General features: G+C 45.2%; 1 protein-coding gene across 1 annotated transcript in view; it reads left to right on the forward strand.

Moving 5' to 3' along the window:
- PTPRT (protein tyrosine phosphatase receptor type T) overlaps positions 1 to 25,380 on the forward strand; it is a 435,070-nt gene that overhangs the window by 147,851 nt on the left and 261,839 nt on the right. Inside the window, exons 3-6 of the mRNA XM_054173729.1 lie at positions 13,708 to 13,979; positions 19,211 to 19,292; positions 21,408 to 21,523; positions 22,109 to 22,283. Coding sequence (XP_054029704.1) covers positions 13,708 to 13,979; positions 19,211 to 19,292; positions 21,408 to 21,523; positions 22,109 to 22,283 — 645 coding nt within the window. The remainder of the gene's footprint in view (positions 1 to 13,707; positions 13,980 to 19,210; positions 19,293 to 21,407; positions 21,524 to 22,108; positions 22,284 to 25,380) is intronic.

Below are 25,380 nucleotides of genomic sequence, written 5' to 3' on the forward strand. Positions count from 1 at the left end.
GATCATCCAACCTGTCCAACCTGTTACCCAAGACTTCGTGACTACTAAACCATGGCACCAAGTGCCACATCCAGTCCCCTCTTGAACACCTCCAGGGATGGGGACTCCACCACCTCCCTGGGCAGCCCATTCCAATGGCCAACAACACTCTCTGTGAAGAACTTTCTCCTCGCCTCCAGCCTAAACCTCCCCTGGCACAGCTTGAGACTGTGTCCTCTTGTTCTGGTGCTGGTTGCCTGGGAGAAGAGACCAATCCCCCACCTGGCTACAACCTCCCTTCAGGTAGTTGTAGAGAGCAAGAAGGTCTCGCCTGAGCCTCCTCTTCTCCAGGCTAAGCAACCCCAGCTCCCTCAGCCTCTCCTCACAGGGCTTGTGTTCCAAACCCCTCCCCAGCTTTGTTGCCCTTCTCTGGACACCTTCCAGCAACTCAACATCTTTCCTAAACTGAGCGGTCCAGAACTGGACACAGGACTCAAGGTGTGGCCTAACCAGTGCTGCGTGCAGGGCAGAATGACCTCCCTGCTCCTGCTGGCCACACTGTTCCTGATGCAGGCCAGGATGCCATTGGCCATCTTGCCCACCTGGGCACACTGCTGGCTCATGTTCAGTCGGCTGTCAGTCACTACCCCCAGGTCCCTTTCTGTTTGGCTGCTCTCCAGCCACTCCAACCCCAGCCTGTAGCGCTGCGTGTCACGATGAAACCTTAGAAATTAAGTGTATGTGAAGTGCACTGAGCATATTTGTTTGATTGCAACATGTACAGAGTGGCTCGAAAGCAACATATTTCAAGCTACTCAAAGAAATGCTTTGTTACTGAACACAACTGTCAAGTGATTGGAGTAAAAAATGTGTGGGGTTTCAGCCACACTCTGATGTTCACTGAAATAATGATCAGACTTCTGTGGAAAGATGGCTCTGGTTTAATAACCATGAATTGCAACAGCATGGTTTGGGTTGTGTTTAAGCATAAACACTGCCTTGTGTCGTCAGCCACTCACCCAATGAATCATGTTTTGGAGAGATACCATCTATTGGTGTTTTTACCATGGGGACTTGGGCAGCTTCTCTGAACACTAGTAGTAGCCACTGAGCTGCTTCAAGGTGGTGTTTCATGTTCTCTCCTTGAATTGCAAGGATATTGAGATACTTGAATGTGTCCAGACAAGGGCAATGAGAGGTCTTGAGCACAAGTCCTATGAGGAGAGGCTGAGGGAGCTGGGCTTGTTTAGCCTGGAGAAGAGGAGGCTCAGGCGAGACCTTCTTGCTCTCTACAACTACCTGAAGGGAGGTTGTAGCCAGGTGGGGGGTTGGTCTCTTCTCCCAGGCAACCAGCACCAGAACAAGAGGACACAGTCTCAAGCTGTGCCAGGGGAAGTTTAGGCTGGAGGTGAGGAGAAAGTTCTTCCCAGAAAGATGAATTGGCCATTGGCAAGTGCTGCCCAGGGAGGTGGTGGAGTCACCATCCCTGGAGGTGTTCAAGAAAGGATTGGATGTGGCACTTATAAGCCATGGTTTAGTTAGTCATGAAGTGTTAGGTATTAGGTCATAGGTTGAACTTGATGATTTCTGAGGTCTTTTCCAACCTTGTTGATTCTGTGATTCAGTAATATTCAGCTAGAAAGCATCCATCCAAACAGTACAATACCTGTGCAAAAGGTGATGCTGACAGTAACTCCCTTGCTTAGGTGGCTGCAGTTGTAGCAGGAGTTAAGGCTGGCAAACAAACATTGCCCATTTAAAACAAAATTCAGGACTAATGTAGTTCCCATGGGAATGAGCAAATGGTAGTGATCACAGCTGGGGAAGATGTGGGTTGGAATGGCTAAGGCTTCTTTCTCCCCTGCCAGTACGCCTCAGTGGTGGTCTGCATCAGCCTCTGCTTTTGCAGTTTTGAGATGCTCCTTTTGAGCAATTCCTGTGCTGCTGTGCTGTCTGATGGCTTGTGAGCTGGCCTTAATTATTTTCTGAATGCAGTGTGCCAAATTCCATCCTGAGCTATGCTGTATTACACCCAGAATAGCATCGCTGACTTCCGTAGCACCCAGCACTGTTGAAACTGAGACACAGCTGGGATCTGATGCCAGAATAGCTCAGCATCTAACCTTTAACATGTTCTGGGTGTAGAGCTGTTGTGTTGATTTCTTCCCTGTACAAATCAGTGACCATATGGCTGGAACAGAGTTATGTAAAACCAAAATGTTTAAGAAACTATTCCTCTTCAGACATCATTTGCTGCAGTTGCCTTTTGGCGTTATGTTTAATGTGTGTTTTCTGTCACAGACAGAAAAGGTAACAACCCCTCTGCAGTTCCTAGGCAATGTTATGTATACAAAGCATATGGAAGGTTCACACAAGCTGCAGAGATAATAAATGTTGGCTAGTAACATAGCTGCATGCCTGCTAATGAGATATTTAACTCTGGCTGACAGGTAAACCACCTCTATTGCTCTAGAATCATGTAATGTGGCACAGAGCTTGGACAAGTGCACTCAAAACTGGCTGGCTGGCCCCAAAGAGTGGTGGTGAATGGAGCTGTATCTGCCCAGTCACCAGTGGTGCTCCCCCAGGTTCAGTACTGGAGCCTGTCCTCCTTCATATCACTATCAATAATCTGGATGAGGGGACTGAGGGCACACTCTGTATGTTTGCAGGTGACACCAAGATGGGTGGCTGTGTTAATCTCCTAGAGGGTAGGGAAGCTTTGCAATGAGATCTGGACAGGTTAGACCCATGGGCCAAGACTAACTGTATGATGTTCAATAAGGTCAAGTGCCAGGTCCTGTACTTGGGTCACGACCACCCCATGGTGAGGACTTGGGGATGTCTGGTTGGAAAGCTGTGACTTGAAGAGAGTTGACAGTCAACTGAACATGAACCAGCAGTACCCAGGTGGCCAAGAAAGCCAATGGCATCCTGGCCTGAATCAGAAACAGGGCAGGCAGCAGGGACAGGAGGTGGTCATCCCCCTGTGCTCAGCACTGTTGAGGCCACACCTTGAGTGTTGTGTTCAGTTTTGTGCCACTTTCTACAGGAAGGACACTGAGGGGCTGGAGCATGTCCAAAGAAGGGCAGTGAGGCTGGAGAAGGGCCTGGAGCACCTGGGCTACGAGGAGGGGCTGAGGGAGCTGGGGTTGTTCAGTCTGGAGAAGAGGAGGCTGAGGGAAGACCCATTCCCTTATTGCTCTCTACATCTCATTGTACATTGTTCTCATTACACGAGTACTTGTGCATCCTGAACTTAAAAATGTGATGAGGTTTGTTCCAGAGGCTGCTTTTTGAGATATGGCCATTTCCATGAGGCAGAGGGCCATCTGGCAGCAGTTGATGTCATAGGTTAAATCAGGTGAGGAAGAGATTTGGATTTCTGGTGAATCCTGAGCTTTTGTGAACAGTAATTGTGAGAGGCTTTGAGCAGAGGCTTGCTGGTGTCTCTACAACACATTTCTGTGTGACTTCTCTTCCAAGGCCCAGCTGTGATAAAGCTCTTGGGTGCTCAGAACAAGATTTTCAGTGCCTTTAAATGAAGATATTATGTTGAATTATGGCCATTCTCTCTTATTTGTTTATTTGCCCATCTAATAACCTAAACTTTATTAAATGTTTAAATCACTTGCCTTCATTTCCCCCAAGTGTTAAGACAGTGATTGATAGAACAGATAGTTGTCAGGCTAGTGGAATTAAAAAAAGCAACAAAACCTGTTCAGCTTTCAGGGTGTGTTGTGTATTTTCATCAGTGTTAAAGGATGACAATGTAATGAAGAAGGTGTAATTAAAGCTGTAGAGAATTCTTGCCTATTGCTCATACGGAATGCTGTTTATGACAAGCTTCCTTTACCTTACAGACTGGCAGCATAGCTCCAGTGCTAGTGGACCTCTTTTTATTGCCACACAATTTATACCATATGTATAAAGAATGGAATAAGGACACTGATGCATTCTACAGCAGTGACCTTAGCAACACAAAGTGCTGGCAACAAATCTGTTTGAGAGTTTCTCACCGCTGAGATGTAGAGAGTTGTTCCTGATTCTGCAGCACACACCGTTCCCTGTTCCTCAGTGGACCTAGGCTTACAGTTGTGGAAATTGGTCTTTTACTGAAGCCACATTTATGAAAGGTGGGTGGGAAGAAAATTCTAGAAATAACTGTGGAGCTTGGAGATAAGCAGCAGGAGATGTGCAGAGCAATAGCTCTCACAGAATCACAGGATGTCAGGGGTTGGAAGGGACCTCTGTCAGGTCCAAGCCCCCTGCCAAAGCAGGATCACCCAAGGCATGCCACACAGGAACAAGTCCAGGATGGCTCTCGTCTCAGGTTTGCCCAACAATGCTTCTTTGGAAATCAAAAAGTTGATGATGAGGAGAAGGTGATTTCACCACTGATACTGTTCCAGCCAACATCACTTGCAAATGTTCCTGAGCTGGTTTGTAAGAGGAGGAGGACTGTGCTGTAGAGATGCAGGTGGAAAACAATGCTGGAGATCCTCTTGCACCACTGAAGTAAGAAATTCTCTCATGAATCTTCATGGTAAACCGTGCAGTCCCTGACACAGACTAGAACTGTTGGACTTCAGTGCTTTCAGGAACTGTGATCCAATATTTGGAACAAGCTTTTGGGATGTCTTGACACGTAATCAAGTATCACTGCTGTGTTTGTGTCTGTACAGGTGGGAAAGAACCTTTGTGAGCTGGAGAGGGAGTGTTTCCAAAGGCCTGTAGGGATAGGAGAAGGGGCAATGGTTTGAAATTAGATAAGAGTAGATTTAGATTAGGAACAGATAGGAGTAGATTTAGATTAGGTTAGGAACAAGTCCTGCACCGTGAGGGTGGTAGAACACTGGAACAGGTGGACCAGGGAGGTGGTCGAGGCCTCATTCCTCAAGATATTCAAGGTCAGGCTCAACAAGCCTGTGAGCAACCTGATCTTACTGGGGATGTCCCTGCTCACTGCAGTGGGGTTGGACTAGATGGCCTTTGGAGGTCCCTTCCAACCCAAACCATTCTACGAGGCTATGATTTTCCCTACCGAATCCAACAGGTTCCCATACTGAATGCAGACTGCTGAAAACTACTCTGGTCTGTTGCTGAGGCCAGAGATAAACAGCAGTGAGAAAGTGCCTTTTTTCCCCCCTTCTCCCTTATTTTCTTTTCTACCTTGACATTTCTGTGGTGTTACAGTCTGTTGTCTTGCAATACCAGGATCTCTAGCTCAGTGATCCTGCCTGTGCAAGAGATTGAGACAAGAAAAATCCCTCTTGTGCTTAAAAATTTCCTCGTGCCTCTGCTGGGGTGGATACCATTGCTCTCCCAAGTGCTTCTGTTCATTGCTGTGTTTATAAGAGCTCTGCCTTCACATTTCAGTTTAATTTTCTTCAGGTCAATGAAAAAAAAATCCCCATTTGTCACTGAGGAAATTACAAAGTCAGAACCTGAATCTTGCCTGTTAGCTTTATATTGCAAGGATGTCAGTCTCTATCATTGGCTGTCCTTGGTAAATGCTGCAGAATTAGGTGACCAAGAGCTATGCATCTATGTTACACCATAAAAAAAGAATACTTTTAACACTAGGACAGGGAAGAAGATATTTTCACTTGATGGCTTAAATATTCTTGCAAGGTTAAAAGAGCATCCTTAGCAAATGGGGTCCTTCCTGCTGTAAAAAGGGGGAAAAGCAGCATAGACAAGGAACAAAAATGGTCAAAGAAGTTTTGGGTGGGTTGCAATATATGTTACTGGACAGCTTTTACCCAGAGTGGGCCACAAAGCTAAACAACTTTGTTGTCTTGGATCAGGAACTGTTCCTTGTTTTGATATCGATCCACAAAGTTTGGGCCAGTTTTCCTTTGTGTACAGGGATTCAGAGCAGTGGATTTTTCTTCTCCTCTCTCTTCTAAAATTGCTAAGGGCACTTTCCCTGTAAGAAGAGGATGAGGAGTTACCAGGAATTGTTCATCCTGGAACAGGGAAGGTTTTGGGGGGACCTAGCAGTGACCTCAAGTGTCTACAAGGAGGTTATCAGGAATACCAAGTTAGGATCTTCATGCAGTGCGTGTCTTGAGGATGAGAGGTAAGGGGTGTCTGTTGAAATCAGAGGCTTTGGGTTGAGTATAAGGAAAAAACTATGAGTGCAGCCAAAGAATGGAACAAATTTCCCAGAGGGGATGGCCAGACCTCCTGTGAGGTTTGTGAGACTCTGGAGGTGAAAGTTCTGAGAAACCTGATCTGGCCTCATAGTTGACACTGTATTGAGCAGGAGCTTGGCCTGAGGTCCCTTCCACCCTGCATTGCTCCATGTTGCTTTGTTCTGCCCTAACAAAGGCAGATGTCAGCCTTGCTCTCTTGGAGATACTGTGTCTAAATCATCCTCGTGCCCCTGGTGGAGCTGCGGGGAAACCATGCCCAGGGGTTCTGGGAAGGAGTTTGCTCTTCGGAAGAACGTTCTGTACCCAATGCTGGGTTTTGAGTCTTAGAAGCCTTGTTTTGCAGTTGAACATTTTGACAGCTTCCTTTTCAAGTTTATATTCAGTTTTTAATGGCTGCTATAATTTCACTTTGAAACAGCACGGTTCTTCAAAGCCAACAGGGAAGCAGCATCAACCCGAGGTCTGTCTGGTGATCACGAGGGCTTCTCGGTGGCTCACTTCTTCAGCTCTCATTTGTCAGAGCACACTCATGTAATCTTAATGAACAATGAGCAAAGCCATTAAAAACTCAATTATGGCTTTCTTTTTTTACTGCAGACGTGAGAAAATGCAATCATAAAGTGCTGATGTGTAAACACAATAGCCACCATCTGCTACGGAGCGGCATTGCGGCTCCAGAAAGAGGATATATGTTGCAGATGCATCAATAATAGGACGCTTATCAAGGCATCATTATGCAGCAAGCAGGGGGAAAAATTGAAATTTATGGCCAGCTAGAGAGCACTTCATGGTTTAATTCCCTGATTTTCAGTGGTATGTTTAATAACTACGGGCGAGAACCTGGTTTATGTTCCTGTTGCTTGAGTGCCTTTCTAAAAATGAATTTATTTACCAGCTTCCCATCTTCCCTGCCTCTGACTGATCCAAACATAGCACTTTTTGGTTAGGCAGGGCAAAACCAGCAAGATATTAATTAATGGAACCTGTTGATTCAAGAGCACTAAATTTAATTGGCCTGATAGTCAATCTGCTTTAATGAGCATATACTTCTCTGTCCAATAAATGTAACAATGAACTTTTTTACACAGCATAGGGATTTATTTTTTTTTTCAGACAAAGTATTTTATGGGTGGGTTTTTTTCCCTCACAGAATGGTAGGAGTTGGAAGGGAACTCTGGGGATCATCCAGTCCAGCTCTCTGTTAAAGCACAGTCAGCCACAGCAGCTTGCCTGGGATCATGATGTCCTGGTGGTTTTGGAATCACTCCAGAGAAGGAGAAGAGGAGGCTCAGGGGAGACCTTATTGCTGTCTGCAACTACCTGAAGGGAGGTTGTAGCCAGGAAAGGGTTGGTCTCTTCTCCCAGGCAACCAGCACCAGAACAAGAGGACACAGTCTCAAGCTGTGCCAGGGGAAGTTTAGGCTGGAGGTGAGGAGAAAGTTCTTCACAGAGAGAGTTGTTGGCCATTGGAATGTGCTGCCCAGGGAGGTGGTGAAGTCCCCATCCCTGGAGGTGTTCAAGAGGGGATTGGAAGTGACACTTGGTGTCATGGTCTAGTAGGCATGAGGTCTTGGGTGACAGGTCGGACTTGATGATCTTTGAGGTCTTTTCCAACCTTGTTGTTGATTCTAAGGAGACTCCACAACCTCTCTGGGCAGCCTGCTCCAGGGCTGCAGCACCCTCAGACCAAAGAAGTTTCTCTTCATGTTCAGATGGAGCCCTCCTGAATTCCGATTTTTGCTCTTGATCCCCTGATTTTTGCTCCTTATCCCTTGTCCTGTCACTGGGCACCACTGAAAGAAGTCTGGCTCCAACTTCTTGCCTCCCCACCCTTTAGCTATTTATGAGTGTTGAGCAGATTCCCTTTGGGGCTGCTCTTCTCCAGGCTCGACAGCCCCAGGGATCTCAGCCTTTCCCCCTCACAGATATGCTCCAGGCCCCTCAGCATCTTTGCAGCCTCTGCTGGTCTCTTTCCAGTAATTCCCTGTCCCACTTGAACTGGGGAGCTCAGAACTGGACCCAGTACTGCAGATGTGGCCTCACTAGAGCAGAGTGTAGGGGAAGGAGAACTTCCCTTGACCTGCTGGTTTCAATTCACTATTGACTTTATGATGCTTGAACTTTCTGGATGGAGGGAAACAAAACAGTGAGGCTCTATGAGCAGGGTTTTTTTTCTGCTGTTACTATCTTCCAGAATTGTATTTGCAATGGTCTAAATAAGAGTTTCTCCAAGATACCTTTTACTTTATTCAGATCCTTGCCTGGAGGCATTTAAGGGGCTTTCAGTCATCCACTGATCAATAATTTCCATTTGTGACATGTAAATTCACTCCCTGGTTCTTTAGATGAGCAGAAAATGTGACAAGTGGTTGTTGGTGCCAGACCAGATTGTAACTCTTTTATTTGCACAGAAAGGCCTATAAATTGAGAATAAGTCCCATCAGCTTCAGTTCTGTGCTCAGTCTAAAGGAGGCTGTCAGGCTCTGACTCACAAGATGTCAATTTTTATTGAGGATAATAAGGAAAACCACACTTGCCTTGAAAAGGTTGGTTTGCTTTTTTTGTTATTTACCTTTTTTGTTCCCCCACCTCTGGTGGGTGGGAGCAATTTTCAGGATCTGTTGCCTACCTTTCAGTGATGTTTCCTGCTCATAAAAGCTACTGAGAAAAGATATTTGCAGTAGGACAACAGATCTCAGCTGCTGGTCACTTTTGAAGGTTGTAGAGGACAGGACCCATTGTAGAGATAGGACCTATTCAAGTTGCTCCTGCTAAAAGAAAACATGTACAGATGGGTGTAAGTGGAGGCTAGGTTATGGAACACAAGGTGTAGTTTCTTCCCCATTGAATTTTGTAGTTTGCTGTTCAATACAGTCTTGATGAAACTAAGTTTTCTCCCTCTGTGATGGTCAGGCTCTTTGCCTTGACTAGCCAGGGAAAGGGCATCTGGGGAAGCTGCTGCAGTAAGGCTCAGCAGAAATGAGGACTGTGGCCTGGTTAGTAGATGACAAACAGAGTTAAACAAGGTGTGAGCCCTTCTCTCTGACAGAGATGGCACTAGAAGTGGAAATTCCTCATCTTTGCCACTCTCCTATGAAGTAATGTGTCTTACCTGGACTTTACTGGAGACAACTAGGAGCTTACTGTGGTTTCTCCTGTACCTCTAGGCAGATTGTATAGAAAAAAGCCAACATCATAATCTGTAAAGATAAACTAATGAAATTCAACAAGGGCAAGTGTAGAGGGAATAACCCCATGCACCAGTATAGAGTAGGAGTTGATCTGCTGGAAAGCATCTCCACAGAGAAGGACGAGGGAGTGCTAGTGGGTAAGTTGCCCATGGGGCAGGGATGTGCCCTCATAAGGCCAATGGTCTCCTGGGGTGCATTCGGAAGAGTGCAACCAGGGAAGTTCTTCTCCCCCTCTACTCTGCCACATTTGGAGTACGGGGTCCAGCTCTGGGCACCCCGATTCAAGAGTCACAAGGAACTACTGGAGAGAGTCCAACAGTGGCTTATAAAGACACTGAGGGGCCTGGAGCATCTCTGGGAGGAGGAAAGGCTGAGAGCCCTGGTGCTGTTGAGCCTGGAGAAGAGCAGCCCCGGAGGGGATCTGCTCAATGCTCAGCAAGAGCTGAAGGGTGGGGAGCAAGAGGCTGGAGCCAGACTCATTTCATTGGTACCCAGTGACAAGGCAAGGAGCAACGAGCACAAACTGCAACCCAGGAAGTTCCACCTGGACATGAGTTAAAAATTCTTTGGTGTGAGGGTGGCGGAGCCTTGGAGCAGGGTGCCCAGAGAGGTTGTGGAAAGATTCCAATCACCAATGACATTGTGATCCTGGGCAAGCTGCCTTGCCTTAGCGGGGGTGGGGGGGGGTGGGGACTGGATGATCTCCAGAGATCCCTTTCAATCCCTCCCTGGACTAGGATTTTGTAAAAGAAGAAACTATGAATAACTTCCATATGACAAAGGCTTATAAAGCTGCTTTTCAGTAACTAAGACTAATTCTTTTGCCAAGTGCTGATGGTGGATGAATATTTCACTTGCCCATGGTGTCTGTTACTGGATTCAGGCTCCTCACTCCAGATTCCTCAGCAGTTGCAGTAGAGGCCATTGTCACACTGCAACCAGCTTATGATTCATGTTTTTGTGGGTGGCAAAAATTGGAAATGTAATTATGGCTTTAAACTTTTTCTAAAAGCTGATTTATGTTTTTTTTTTTAGTTTCCCTCCCAGAGGAAAGCTTATTCTTAAATATGAAGCTGTGTAAGTGAAATACTGAGTTGTTCTGTCATGCAAACACCTACCTGGTGCAGTTCAAGACAGTTTTGTGTTAGACACAGCACAGCTTCAGAGCAGTGGTTTTTTTTAGGGGCAAAATCCATATATTATGCAATTCAAGGAAAAAAAGGTAGCAGTTGAGAAAGGTGCCCAGGAGTGAGATGTGAGGGTACAAAAATCAGTGTCCTGGGCTCCTACCCAGTGTGTCAAGGACTGGTCAAAAACCCTGTGGATGCTCAGGAGCTGTGCTGTTCTATTGTTCCATCATCCTTAAGCATGAGATCTGGTAGATGTAAGACTTCTCTTTGCTTCCCCTTGTACTGTTTCTCCAAGTGGCATTGCTGTGCTTCAGGCAGTGCCTTTCACAGCAGCTGCTCTACACCTCTACTACCATTACTCAGTAGTTCTGCAAGTGCCTTTCCTCCCACAGCCTCAGTGGAAGAGTGATTCTTAGGACTGGTCTTGCTTTATTTGTGAGGGAATATAAGGCAGACGTTGTGCACTGAGAGAGATCCTGGAAGTCAGTGTCATAGTTAGTCATAGAAGCCAGGCTGTGAGGTTTCCAGCCTGTTCTACTAACTCTTAGGCTGTGCTGCCTCTGCAAACCTCTTGGCAATCCTGCTTTTGTTGGTAATAAATTATCTTAGGTTGTAAAAACAGAATCTAAGTCTCAGTCTCTCCAAAATGTCCTTTATTTGGGTGGGTTTCTAAGAACAGCACATATTGAATGTGTCCAGAGAAGGGCAACAAAGCTGGGGAAGGGCTGGAGCACAGCCCTGTGAGGAGCAGCTGAGGGAGCTGGGGTTGTTTAGCCTGGAGAAGAGGAAGCTCAGTGAAGATCTTATTGCTAGGGAGACTGCAGCCAGGTGGGGACTGGTCTCTCTTCCCAGGCAACCAGCACCAGAACAAAAGGACATCTTCTCAAGCTGTGCAGGGGGAAGTTTAGGCTTGATCTTAGAAAGAAGTTCTACACAGAAAGAGAGATTGCCCTTGGGAATGGGCTGCACAGTCAACAGTCAAGGTGGGGTCAACATCCCTGGAGGTGTTCAAGAAACCCTATGTAGATATGGCACTTTGGGACGTGGTTTAATGGCCACAGTGGTGTGAGAGGGGACTGGATGAAGCACTTAGTGCCATGGTCTAGTTGATTAGTTAGGGCTGGGTGATCAGTTGGACTCGGTGATCTCGGAGGTCTGTTCCAACTCTGCGATTCCATGATATCCAGGACTTGCTGAAGCAGGGGATTTTCTGGTTGACTGGGAGCAGAATTAGATCCCCAGCGAACATTTGTCAGGATCCCGTCTCATGGACTTTATTAGGGAGAAACTGCTGAGTTTGGATTCCGCTCTTCTGCTTCTCGAAGCCCTTGCTATGAATCTGGAATTTCTTGATTTGGGGCCATTTTTTTCATTTTCAGCATATCAAAATGAAAGACAGGATTGCCAGAGCACATCTTGCCTATAAATTTTGCTGTTTCCTAGTGCAGCCTCTTCCCTGCTGTGCTTGCATTGTGCCTGAATTTTCCAAGGTCTCCAGAGTGTCTGATTTTTATGAAAGATTGACTTCCTCTGCATCCCTGCTTTTCAATCCTTCATGAAATGCATATATGTCATATAAACACAGGGGAGAAACATGTTTGTGGGAGAAAGTTGCTGGTAGCTGTTGATAAAAATTTCGAGTGTATGCCTGTTCACTGCACAGAATTGATCAAAATGTTTATCCAGCTCATCTGAGTGGCACACCGCTAGGGCATGGAGAAGGGAAAGTCAATAGGTTAGAAGCGAGGCAAGGCTTTTCAAACTCAATCTTCTGTGAACTGCAAGAGGCCAGCAGAGAAATACATTGGTAGCAGGGCTTGGCAGCAGCATTGCAATGGAGAGTGTCAGGGGGGCTGCATTTGATTAAAAATTATCATGCCTGGCTGCTGACACACAGATTTTCTACTCCCCCACCGCAGCCTTGGTATTTTCTTCAGCCTATTCTGAACATGAGTATCTCTACACGCATAAAGGGGGTCCTTGAACCAGAATTGAATCAAATAACTCTCATAATGTTTCTCCTTATTCCTAACATTTGTCACCTTGATGCATCTGTGAAGAGATGAGTCGAGACACAATGTGCTGTGAAATAACTGCTTGATGAATCAAAATGAGAGTTCAGCAGCAAGAGCTGCGGTTAATGTGATGCAAGCTTCCAGGTTAACAAACTCATAAATTGCCTCAGTATCTGTTTCCCTCCCTATATGCAGCCTCTCCTTCCCTCCTGTAAGAACAAGTATCCTTGTTGCTTTTTTCCCAGTCAGGATGTTGCTGTTATGCTAACAGATCTAATTCATTTGGGCTCTGAAAATTGGGGTTTTCTTAACACATCTCAACCTTCAGCAGTTCCTAGTGCTAAGATGCAGGTCTAGAGTGGCATGAAGCAGGTAGAGGCCAAGTAGGCAAACATCTGAGAACTTGAATTTGGATGAATCCGGTCCCGAACACCTGAGAATTTGGTTCCTTGCTGTAGGTTTTGTATTGAGGATGTCTTTGGGGAGCTGAATGTGGTAGGAGATCCTGGTTGCTTCTTGAAGTGTAAATATGCTTTTGTTTAGAGTGCCTGTGTTATCACAAGGTTGCAAATTAATAAATGCAAAACAAATAGTGCTTCAGTTTTGGTTTTTAAGTTTCTAATTAAAGCGGTTCTCAGTGGCCTGAATCTATTTGTGCTCACACTCTGTAGTTTTAATATACTTTCTTTTTGTTACCTAACAACTAGCACAAAAAACACAGCTAATTTAAGATCTTCAGATCAATAGAATAGAATTCACCAGGTTGGAAGAGACCTTTGAGATCATCGAGTCCAACCTATCGTCCAACACTATCTATGTTTTGCTTTCTGACTTCTAAGAAAACCAGTGACTTTTCATAGCTGTATAGCATGATTTAGGTTGGACCTAAAAGGTCATCCAGTTCCAACCCCCCTGCCAAGGGAGACCTCCCACTAGCCCAGGTTGCTCAAGGCCTCATCCAACCTGGTCTTGAACACCTCCAGAGAGGGGGACATCCATGACCTCCCTGGGCAGCCTGTTCCAGCATCTCACCACCCTCACTTGAAAGAATTTCTTCCTAATCTCTAGTCTAAATCTGGCCTTCTCAAGCTTAAAGTCATCGCCCCTCATCCTGTCACTACATGTCCTTGTAAAAATCCCTTCCTGCCTTTCTTTTCTGATGGAAAAACCTGGCTGTACTCCAGAAGCGAAGCCATCCCAATCTTAGTTCTCTCATTGCTTTCCTCTGCAGGCTCCTTCATGATGGTGAACAGCTCTGGGCGAGCATCTGGGCAGAAAGCTCACTTGCTGCTGCCTACGCTGAAGGAAAACGACACCCACTGCATTGACTTCCACTACTACTTATCCAGCAGAGACCGTTCCAGTCCTGGCTCTCTGAACGTCTATGTGAAGGTGAACGGAGGTCCCCAGGGCAATCCCATCTGGAATGTCTCAGGGGTTGTGACAGAAGGATGGGTGAAAGCAGAACTTGCCATCAGTACCTTCTGGCCGCATTTCTATCAGGTATGAGGCTGTAATATTGTCCTCTCTTTTTCCTTTGAATGTCTGTCTTGGTATGAGCTAAGCTATTGGTAGCAAGAGGTGTTCTGAAACTCAAATCCCCACCATGCCTTTTCCCATGCAAAAGGGCACAGGATGTGGCAGTACCTAGTGGTGTGCCTAGGAGCAAGCCTAAGCCAGAGCCTTTCTGCAGCTCAGCCCTTGGCCGTGACTCTGCCCAGCAGCTTCTCCTGGCTGTGCAAACCTGCCCTGAACTTCAGAAAGTGTCTCACTGAGCAGAGACTGAGCTGGGCAGTCAACCCCCTGAGCAGAATCAATTCCGGTCTAGCTCAGGACGATGAGCACACTCTCCACCAGTTCCTCTGTTCCTCTTCTTTTTGCTGTTGGTGGTAGCAGAGCTTGTTCTGCTAGATTTATTTTCTTGTCAACAAGCCCAAAGCTGAGGTAAAGTTAATGGGTGAGTTGGTTTTTACTTATATTAATTGCACAGCTACTTGCTAATTGTCCACTTTAAACTTAATGTAGCAACTGTACAGTCATTGGTTCAGTTTTAATTGGACAAGATTGTACACGGTGGACTCTCATGCTTCTTGTTAGGTGGTGGAGGTGTTTTTGTTGTCTTTTATATTCAAGGCAAAGAAAAACATCATTCAAAGCCTGGGGGGTAGCTGCACCCCAAACCTTTCAGGAAAAGCTGATTGTACATGTGATGCTAATAAAAGACACGAGTGAGATAGGAGGTATGATTGAATAAGCTATGAAAAGGCAGCAAATAGTCTGTGGATATAAAACAGCAGGTAGAAAAGCTTTCCCTTTTTGTGCTCTTTCTGCTTCTAATAACTGGGTAGGGGGTCTATAAAATCTGAGCTGAAGTAGAATGCTTTAATGTCGTGAAAGAGAGCCGGGGATATCAGCAGCATGCATAGAGCTCACTCCACAGGGTGAGAGGAAGGGATAAAGAGATGCAAATACATGGGAAGTGGCACTTGAAGGGCTGTGCACAACTAGTCTCTCGTGCTGAAGTCCTGTTAAAGTGCTTATCCTCCCTTTGCATTACCATGAACCTGGGCACGAACCAGAATTTGCTTCATGGTGGGTGCTCCACAGAGATAACAGAAATGATCTTTCACCCAGGTAATCAGTGCTTGAAAAACATGGAACAGGCACTCTGATCTCACACCAAGAGACATCCTACTCTTAGGTATACAGATTGTAGGCTTCCTGAGCCTGCCTTACTTCTTTTGCAAGTCCTTCTGCGGGTCAAGTTTGCTTTTCCTGAACAAGAAAAATCCTTTAAATCAAGCAAGATTTTTTTTCACTGCAGCACAAAAACTGAACAGCTTGGAAGCCAGAAGTGACTGTCTAAGAGTAGTTCCTTCCTAGAAAATGCAAGAGGTTTCTTTTTTTTTTTCTTTCACTTTTTGATGGTGTTTCCTTCTGCCTCTGTTTGTATTCTTACTCCTCAAGCATGGCATTTAAAAGTTGAGCTCTGCCCAGCTATTACAGGGTAGATCTTAGAGATTGGTCTATCACCAGTCCCTGATCTTTTACAGCATTTTCTGTTGAGGGTCTGCAGTCCTCTGAGGTTCTGCATTTCATTGAGGCTTAAAAACATAAAAAGGAATCATGGAATTCTTAAGGTTGGAAGGGACCTCGAGGATCATCCAGTTCCAAGCGCCTACCATGGGCAGCGACACCCCACACCAGACCAGGCTGCTCAGAGCCACATCCAGCCTGGCCCTAAAAAAAACCCAGGGATGAGGCCCCCACCACCACCCTGGGCAACCTGTTCCAGTGTCTCACCACTCTCATGGGGAAGAACTTCTTCCTAACATCCAATCTGAATCTATCCATTTCTATAGGGCTGTCACCTCAGCCCTCAGTCAGGCACTGAGGCAGCCCCTGCAGAGCTTGGTGCTGCCCTTCTCCTGCTGCCTGGAGAAGGAGAGTAAAAGAAAAGCAAACAGAAAAAAACTAAACCTTAAGCTTGCAAAAGTGAAGAGGAAAATACAACTTCATCAAAATTATTGTTATTTGACAGCCTAAAGGGAAGGCTTCTGACTTAAGGAGTCAGAGGTGGCAGGATGACAAAAGCTTGGGTGTACTGTTGCCTTGGGAGTGTCTCATTTCTCACTGACAATCTAGGATGTGCCATTGGGGTGTTATTTGTCAGCTTTAAATCAAAATCGCAGGTCTGGAGAACTCTTTGTATGCAGGAGGCCTGCAAGCATGTTCTATATTTCAAAAGCACCAGGTAAAGCAGGAAAAAAAAACCCAGGCATTTTCCTGAATAATGAAATCTGTGTCAGGCAGAATGTGGCTCGTTCTCTTAATGCACAGAACCCACCCCATCTTCAACTGCAGCCTGCATCCAGAATTCAGTCAGGGGAAAAAATGTGAAGCTCCCTGCCCTGGGTCTGAGGCTTCACCAAGTACTGTGAGCTTTGGAGATGTGACTAATGGAAAACCAGCACCCAAGTCAATTTTCAGAGGTCATGATTTAGGTTTGGCAGTTCTGTGCAGGGGTCATATGAGTCACCTGGATCGAAAAGCACTCTGCTGAGATAGAAGAGTGGGCATGGGGGAGATTTATGTTGTCTACCCAAGAGTTACTCGTACTTGGATTCCCAGCCTGCAAATGTTTTTAGTGTAGTGAGAAAAAGCTGTAATAGTTCTTGGGGAAAGGTAATACATGTAATCTTGAATTACTGCTTGCCATAAGGATGAACTTAGTCCCAGCATGCACCAAGGGCAGCACTAGACTCTACCAGAGAGAGGTTTTTTGATGTATAGCAAGGAACGGTATCGATTCGTGCCTGGAGAAAACTGTTGTACCACAACAGATGAGGCAGGCTACGCTGGAAACACAGACAGGGCTGGTAGAGAGCAGCAGTGAAGTGCAGGATTGTTTACTGGTCAAGAAACATGAAGTTACTTCACATTTGCAGTCCTCAGGAGCATTTAGAAACGGTTTTTAAGAGTGCAGCCTTGCATTTTGTCACCTCTATTTGTTTATGAGACGTTCCTTAAATGTAAGGCATCGTTGCATGCCAGTGTCTCAGCCATTATGCTACGCTTCCAACTGAAGTTAAAAGGACATCAGAACAGGGCTCCATAAGCTTGGATTCCTGCCTTTTCCTCATGTTGGCTCTCAGTTCCCTGTTTTCAGGGAAACCTGGGCGCTTTGATAGGGCTGAGATGCTGCAAAGTACAGCAGTGACAACACAGTGGAAGTCTGAGCTGGGAAATAACAATAGTATCTGAGTGTAAAGTGAAAAACACAGCAGTCAAAACAGTACTGTGTGAACTGGGAGGAGGACTCCACTGTTCCGTGGATTCTGCATCCATGTGGATCCTGCATCCATGTGGATCAGTTTTGAGGAGCTCTGTTGGTACCAGCTTGAGCTGCATTGCGCTGTATTAAAGACTCTGCCTGTGTCGGTGATTAACAGAAGACAATTCTCTGTGTATTGGGGCTTCCTTTTGCCACAGGCTAATAGCTAATGCCAATGCCTTGGAGAACTTTGCTTTCCAAGCTCTTGGCTTGCAGGAAATTGAGAATTAGTTCGTTGTGGCTTGCAGAGTTTCACAAATGCAAGAAGAAAATAAGGTTTTGGAGCTGTAATGTTGCACTCCAGGTCTGAAGGAAGTCACAGTAGCTGCTTTTGCAACCCTCCCAGTAAGTGTCATTTTTAACATTAATGACACTGAATTCCCCAAATTAATTATAAATTCCAAACTAAGGAGTTGCTGTCAAGAACCTTGACAGTATAAACCACTTTTTGATGGTGTTTGTTATTATTATTTTGTCTTCTAGAGACTTACTCTTTGGACAGCCTAAGTTTTTCTGCCCTTCTCTGGAGTAAACTTTGTTTCTACATATAGTTAGTGCTTGAGCTTCTCTTAGTTTATGTCTTTGCCTGTTGGTTTCTGTGTTCTGCCTGCTTTTATCATGTCTTTTTTCTAGTGGACATATTTCAGAAGATCTCATTGTTGGCTGTGTTTTGAGCTGGGGCAGCAGATCCTGTGAGGCCTGTTAAATCCAACTCTCTACTTCTCTTACCTAAAACTAAACCATATGATAAAGCTCTGACAGGCTTGGTGCTGTGACCTCTTCTGTGAGAAGCCTCTTGGTGAAGAACCTTTTCCTAATGCCCAGTCTAAACTTTCCAGATGCAGCTTCATTCCACTCCCTCATGTCCTATTGCTGGTCACCAGGGAGGAGATCAGCACCTGCCCCTCCACAACCCCTCTTGAGGAAGCTATAGACAATGATGGGATCACAGTCCACAACTCATGTCCTGTTGCCCTCTAGTTCTTGGGCAAACTGCACCATATTTAATGCTATCTTCTCAATTTGGCAGCAGTTAACTTGGTTTTAGTGATCTCTCTATTAGTGTTATAAGCTTTTCCTTTTCCCCTTCACCAATGGTTTTTAGACAGCCTGTGTAGTTTTAGTAACAGGATGCTACAGATGAGAGCAGTTTCCCAGGTAAAATCACAAAGCCATAGGGAGGACTGAGATTTGTGTTCATCTGTAACTGAATCTCTCTCTGTTAAACCCAAATTAGTGCAACACTTCCATTATGCAGGTCCATAAATAAAATAGAAATTGCTAGATGAGGTACCACTAATGTAGAGAAATACAGAAATGCCACATGTGGTTAGAAAGACGATTCATTCTAAGGCCAGGTTAGTCCAAAGCAGGGAAAGGCAGAAACCACTGAATTCTATCTGGGAGGATCTTACTTCCATGCAGTAACTAGAATCCAGGGTCAGTAATTTGCTTTCTAATATTGCAGTGACCTGTCTGCCAGATCAAGGTTTTTCTCCAGATGAACCTGTGCAGGGTTATTGATTCAATAAGAGAATTTTATCTCATGTCCAGCAGTCTCCAACATTCTGAGGCATACTAAGAACAAGATGTCAGATGATTATCCACTTAATGTTCTTGGGCTGATGCTTGAAGTGTGTCTATACACAGGGTATTTTTTGCTCTTCCAAGTGAAAGCAGCACACTGTTGGCTCTAATCCTCGCAAATGTTGCTCTAGATTTTTGTTTTCCATAGCAAACAGATTTTCAGTCTCTGGTGTGCATGTGCATCCTGAACTGCCTTGGTATCTCTCTCTTCTCAGTGGTGAAATGCCTTGAAGTGCTCAGACGCTGGAGTAAGAGCCAACTGACTTTTGAGGCTGTGCTTTCTAACAGAGCTGTTTCTTCTTTTGTATTTCAGGTGATATTTGAATCAGTCTCCCTGAAAGGACACCCAGGGTACATAGCTGTGGATGAAGTCAGAGTCCTCGCCCATCCATGCAGTGAGCACTCTTTGGTTTTCTATCTGTGTCGGTGTGTTCTGTGCCAGGCTTTACATTCCGAAGGAGCAATTTACCCCTCGTGGGCAGCACTCCCATTTCTCGTGTCCCTCTGAGATGCCTAAAGGCAATCAGCTTTGCACAACTACATAACTCTGCAAAAGACAAAACTGCAGGCAGTTTAGAGCTAGCACCAGGACAGCTGGGGAAGTCTCTTTTCCTCTCTTGTTCTGAGAACGTAAAACTGATTCGTTTATTATTTCTGAATCATGCTGCTGTAGCAAACAATCTGGAAAGCTTCTGATAATACTCTGTGTGGTTAACTTCAGAAAAGAAGAAACAAACAAATTGTTTCAATATTTCTTTGGTGAAGGACACATCCCAAAGGTCTCTCTCCTAACAAATGTTACACCTGCTCAGCACCCCTGCAAAGAAATTGACAATAAATCTCACTCAGACAATACCCTCGCAGAGGAGTGGAAGCTAAAGCAGGTCGATTATGCTGTTGACAAATATTAGTGCCCATTTCCTCTGTTGCAGACATAATAATAAGCTTAGAGTCTTCGTTTTTGTTCTCTTTAAAGAAACCTCGAGCCTTGCACTCTGAGTCTGAGCCTGCCTAGTTTCTGTGCATCTGCAGTGTGGCTTGAGGACTTTGTGTGTCACTTTGGTGGATGTAGTAACAGCTTCTTCTAAGGATTTTGGGCTTTTACCAGCCCCTCTTACTAGTTCAGTTTTAGTCAGTCAGTGACAGCTGCTTACAAAAACCTCCTGGATCACACTGCTGAAGTGAAACCAGCTGGCTTTCCTGCAGTAACGACTTTTGAAGAAGAGCTGCCATTCCATGTGCCAGATATGGTGCTGCTCAAGTTTAACAGGACATTTCTGATAACTGCAGTATGGTTAATTGCTGTTTAACTACATTAGACTTGTATTTACCATGTGCTCATTGCTCAGGCCTTTGGGTGCATTTACTTTGTTCAGACCTACTTGCAGTCCGTATTAACCAGATGTTGCTGACAACTGGCAGCATCCAAACAGATCTCCCAAATGGTCTGCATGTGTTCCACAGCATGTTAGGTGATGGCTGATCCCTTCACTGGGGAAGGAGACCCCGAACAGGCTATGAGGCAAAGTCTAGAACTTACTTATGGGATTTGAAGAAACCAAAGAGACAGGATGCTGTGTTCCTGCTCAGTCAAGCATTTAAATTGATTGTAAACCCATGTCTCAAGGGTCCCTCTTCAAAATTAGGTGCATTCTTTGTGACTCAAACCCAGACTGCAAACAGTTAATTATTCTGTTTTGCATCAGTTTACAGCCTGCAGTACACAGAAGTCACAGGGAGCTACAAGTTCTCTGCAGTCTTTGTGAATGATTCTCCTATCTGATTCCCAGGGTTGCTCTTGTGCAGCAGTGACAGGTGACAGCCACCAGGGTAAATGTCACTTCCATTGAATCGTGCAGGCTTTGCCACTCATACTCCTTTTACAACTGTTTTAACTCTAAACAGAGGAGCCATGAAGCTTCTGATGGCCCTGGAGGTTGCTGAAATTATTGGTGTTGATCCTTCATTCTGGTTTCCCTTCACAGACAACAGTAGAGCAGACAGACCTCAGTATCAGCAAAACCACAGATAATGTCCCTAATGACACAGCAATGGAGAAGAATATCTCCCTGGTGTTGCCTTTTTTTCTGTCCTGTGAAGGAATACACTGGAGTATCAATTATGCTAAAAGCTCATTAACTCAGTGTGCATGAGCAGTTGGGATGACAGGGCAGCCACATGCTCCAGAAGCTGGGCACAGCTGGCAACTTGGAATTTGGAGTGACACAGCCTTGGAGCAGGCTGCCCAGACAGGTTATGGAGTCTCCTCTTCTGGAGAGATTCCAAACCTACCTGGATATTGTGATCATGGACAATATTCTGTGGGTGACCCTACTTTAGTAGGGGGGTTGGACACCCACTTCACTCTGCAGCGAACAGTTAGATACTGAAGGGCAGCTTCATTTGCAGATCCATCTGTTAAGTACAGCCCTAATTGCTCTGCTGGGTGTGGGTGTACAGGTCCCTTACTGCCTTGCTCTACCCTTGCAATGCTTTCCATCTTTTGTTAGGAAAAGCACCTCATTTCCTGCGGCTTCAGAACGTGGAGGTGAATGTGGGACAGAATGCAACATTCCAGTGCATTGCTGGGGGGAAGTGGTCACAGCATGACAAGCTGTGGCTCCAGGTAAAGCAAAGGGCTTTTGGGAGGCTGGGGGGGAAGATTGGGGTGGGGTTTTTTGGTTGCTGTTTTGGGTGGTTCATTTGCTTGTTTTGGTGTTTTGTTTGCTGGTATAGTTTTGGTATGCTGAAGTGAAATAAGTAGATAAAGACTGGGTAGTGGGGCAAAGTCTTTTCATCAAGACCCTTTGGAAATGCATTAAATTGTTCCTAGCTGTGAGTTTAGGGTGATAAATTGCAGAGTCATGATTCAGAGGGTGGAAAAGATGGCCAGTGATAACAAAATGCTTGTTTCAAGCAAAAGCAAGATGGAGCAGAGTAGGTTCTTCATGAACATAAGGAAAAAAATTCTTCGTTGTGAGGGTGACAGAGCCCTGGAGCAGGCTGCCCAGAGAGGTTGTGGGGTCTTCTTCACTGGAGACATTCAAAACCTGCCTGGATGTGTTCCTGTGTGACCTGTCCTGGGTGATCCTGCTCCAGCAGGGGGGTTGGACTGGATGATCTTTTGAGGTCCCTTCCAACCCCTAATGTTCTGTGATTCTGTGATCGATATCTCTTCCTAACTTACCTTATCCTTTGTCTGCCTTTACAGCAGTGGAATGGAAGGGACACAGCATTAATGGTCACTCGAGTGGTCAACCACAGGCGTTTCTCCGCTACTGTCAGCGTGGCTGACACCTCCCAGCGCAGCATCAGCAAGTACCGATGCGTCATTCGTTCAGATGGGGGATCTGGAGTTTCCAATTATGCAGAGTTAATAGTGAAAGGTAGGTTACTCTAAAGCAGCAGGTTTATGCAAGATGAAGATTTCCTCCCAGATGGCATCTGTATAAAAATTAACATCCTCTCGGTGCTACTTCTTTCATTCATCTTAAACTGAAGCAAGGAAAGAAGGGTAAAAGTGACAGGAATTTCAATCACCGTCTTCAAACAAATATTTGACTCCAACCTTTGCATACAGCCCTCTTCATGAGCTTCTGTAGCAGCGCGTGGTAGCTATGGATACTTTTAATGTAGTCAGCTAAGCAGTTTGTCTGTCAGTCAGCTTCACCTGCCTTCCTACAGAGCATCTTATCAGGCGTCGAGAATCTGGCGCTGGAACGGTGCGTGTCAGAAGAGTCTGCTTGAGGCTGCCGGGAGTGAGTGACGGTGTTGATTCTGCTGATCTCCTGAAGTATGCAGTAGGAAGATCAGTAGTTCTTGAAGGATGCTCGAGCTTTAGCCCTGTTATTTACTGTGATTCAAGAGCTGATGCTGGCCCTGATACATGCCAGATGTGTCTTGATCTTGCCTCCATGAGGCATGCATGCTGTTTGCTGGGCTGCTTTTCTTCTTTCAGCTTAGCCTGAGCTGCACGGCAGGGGTGCTCATCGCCTCCTAGGTGGAGACCTCAGAACGTGGCTAAGTTGCTCCTGAAACATCCTGTGTTTGGGGTAGGGGTGATACCAACTGCAGGAGTATGGGTCTGTTCATTGAGGATCATTTTAAATCATTCTAAATGATTCACTCTTCTCTGAAAACAGATGGCTACTGTAGAAATGAGATCACTTTTGCCTTCTATCTTCTGCCACCTTAACCTATCATTTGGTGGTCAGACACTGATGTCTTTTTGATGCCTTAAATACAGAGTGCTGCTCACTGTTGTAAATATTCAGACTACACAGATCACAAAGAGAATGCTCCTGTTAGATGCCGAGTGCCTTTAATTCCCACTCAGGAATCTTGCATCTCGTTTACATCTGGAGGAATTAATTCATGATTAAAATGGAATTGAGCTGCCAGGGGTAGCATATCTGGTATTGTATCACAGCTAAATAGAGGGAAGGCAATCTTCCAGAGATAGCAGAGTATGCAAAATTGAGGAGGTGCCTGACACTTTCATGTTCACTGATATAAGAAGGGAAAAGAGGGAAAAAGAAGTTAGAAACAGGAGTGTTTTGAAGTCCACCAGGAGAGATGTTGGTAAATTAATTGCTGGGTTATTCAGGCAGACACCTAGAAGAAATTTAGGAGGGAAGTGTTGTTATGGAAAAGTTCACTCCTCTGCTCCTTGCTCCTGTTTAAGGTTAAGTGGTTCATTCGAGGTTAGTTTGCTGCATCACTGTGGCACACTGGGATTGCATGGATGAGTGCTTGCAAACAGTCTGACTCATTTTCCTTTGGATAATAGCAAATTGGTAATGCATGCACACAGGCTGAAATGAAAGCAGATTGGAATTGTTTAATTCTGAAGAGATGTTTATTGAATTGCAATAATGTACTTGGGTATACATTAAATTAGTCTGTAATTGAAGTTTGGCTCAGTTGATAGCCCTGCCCCTAAACCTACTAAATCCCAGCTAATACTCTGCTTCTCACAAGCTTTCTCTTGACCAGTTGAACAGAAAGTCGTAGGGAGGTTCTTCAGCACAGGGTAAGGTTTATAAGTGGATCTTCATGGCTTTTTAATGCAAAGATCTGTTTGCTTCTCTCTGTGTGAGATCTTTTATTGTAGTTTTGAGAAAGGAGAGCAATTTACATTTCTCCATGTTGGATGATACTATTTGGCAGACAGAAAGGAGAAGTTTGGCTTTCAAATACCTGTGCTTCTTCCAGAGCCTAAACTGGAACAATAGATACCCATGTCTGCAAATGACATGATCACTGAAATTAAACATCTACCAACTTGCATCTGGGAAAGAACCACCTCACAGACCAGCATAAGTTGGGGACTGATCAGTTGGAGGTTGTGGAGCCTCTTTCTGTGGACATATTCAAAACCCACCTGGACATGTTCCTGTGTGATCCTGCTCTGGCAGGGTGGGAGGACTGCATAATCTTTTGAGGTCCCTTCCAACCCCTAACACTCTGTGATTCCTTGATTCTGGTGACCCAGAGGGCACTTGGTGCCATGGTCTAGTCATGAGGTCTGTGGTGACAGGTTGGACATGATGATCTTTGAGGTCTCTTCCAACCTTGGTGATACCATGACCCACTCAAGTCCTCCCCTTACTTGTCTATGTGGGCATCTTTACTGAGAGCAATGTAGGTACTGCAAAGTAATTGCTGGTCATCGTATACAAAAGGTCATTACTTCATTAGTTTCAAATGATTAGGGTGTTTCTAGTGTCAGGAGATAGCTTTGGAGTACTGGGAAGATGCTTTTCTGCAGACAGTTGTTTGCTGTACACGCTGACACTTTTGCAAGGCTTGTCTAGATGACAATACATTTATTCTTCCCTCTGCACTCTGGAATCATAATAGCTGAGCCAGAGAAACCTATCATTTCCATCTGTGCACCTCACTGTCCTTTGGTGCTCCAGTGGAAATAACTTCTCCATTCCTTATCTCTCACTGCTGCACATATAGTAATTTAATACAATTTTGTACGGGGCAGATTTCAAAGAGCCCAGAGATTCTGGGCCTCACCATACTGATCACATAGGGATGGAATGCTTCTTGTCTGTAATTTCCCTGTAAGTAAAAGCTCCATGGTCAGTTACTCATATTCTGAACTAAATGTAGGTTTTTGCTTGTGCAAAGATTGTTTAAACACTGTGGAAAATTGGCTGGGATCGTATCATTTAAGGTCTGTGTTAATGATAGTGTCCTTCCAGGATGCCTGTCACATTATGTAAGGTTGTGAATAACATTTTAAGGCTGTGAATAACATTTTAACTCTGTGTGTGTGCATGGAGACTTGTTTGTAATGTGTGTGGTGTGTGTTTGCTTGCCTGTTTTCCTGATCCCTTGCAGATAGTCTGGATGCCTCAATTAATTACTTAATGCATGGTGACAATCTGTGAAGGGTTGATAAAGAGGGATTGTTACAGCATCTCTAACCTGGTTTTCATGAACCAATTCTTCTGAGACTTTCACTCTGCA

This window comes from Dryobates pubescens, chromosome 26, assembly GCF_014839835.1.
Source record: "Dryobates pubescens isolate bDryPub1 chromosome 26, bDryPub1.pri, whole genome shotgun sequence".
NCBI lineage: Eukaryota > Metazoa > Chordata > Aves > Piciformes > Picidae > Dryobates > Dryobates pubescens.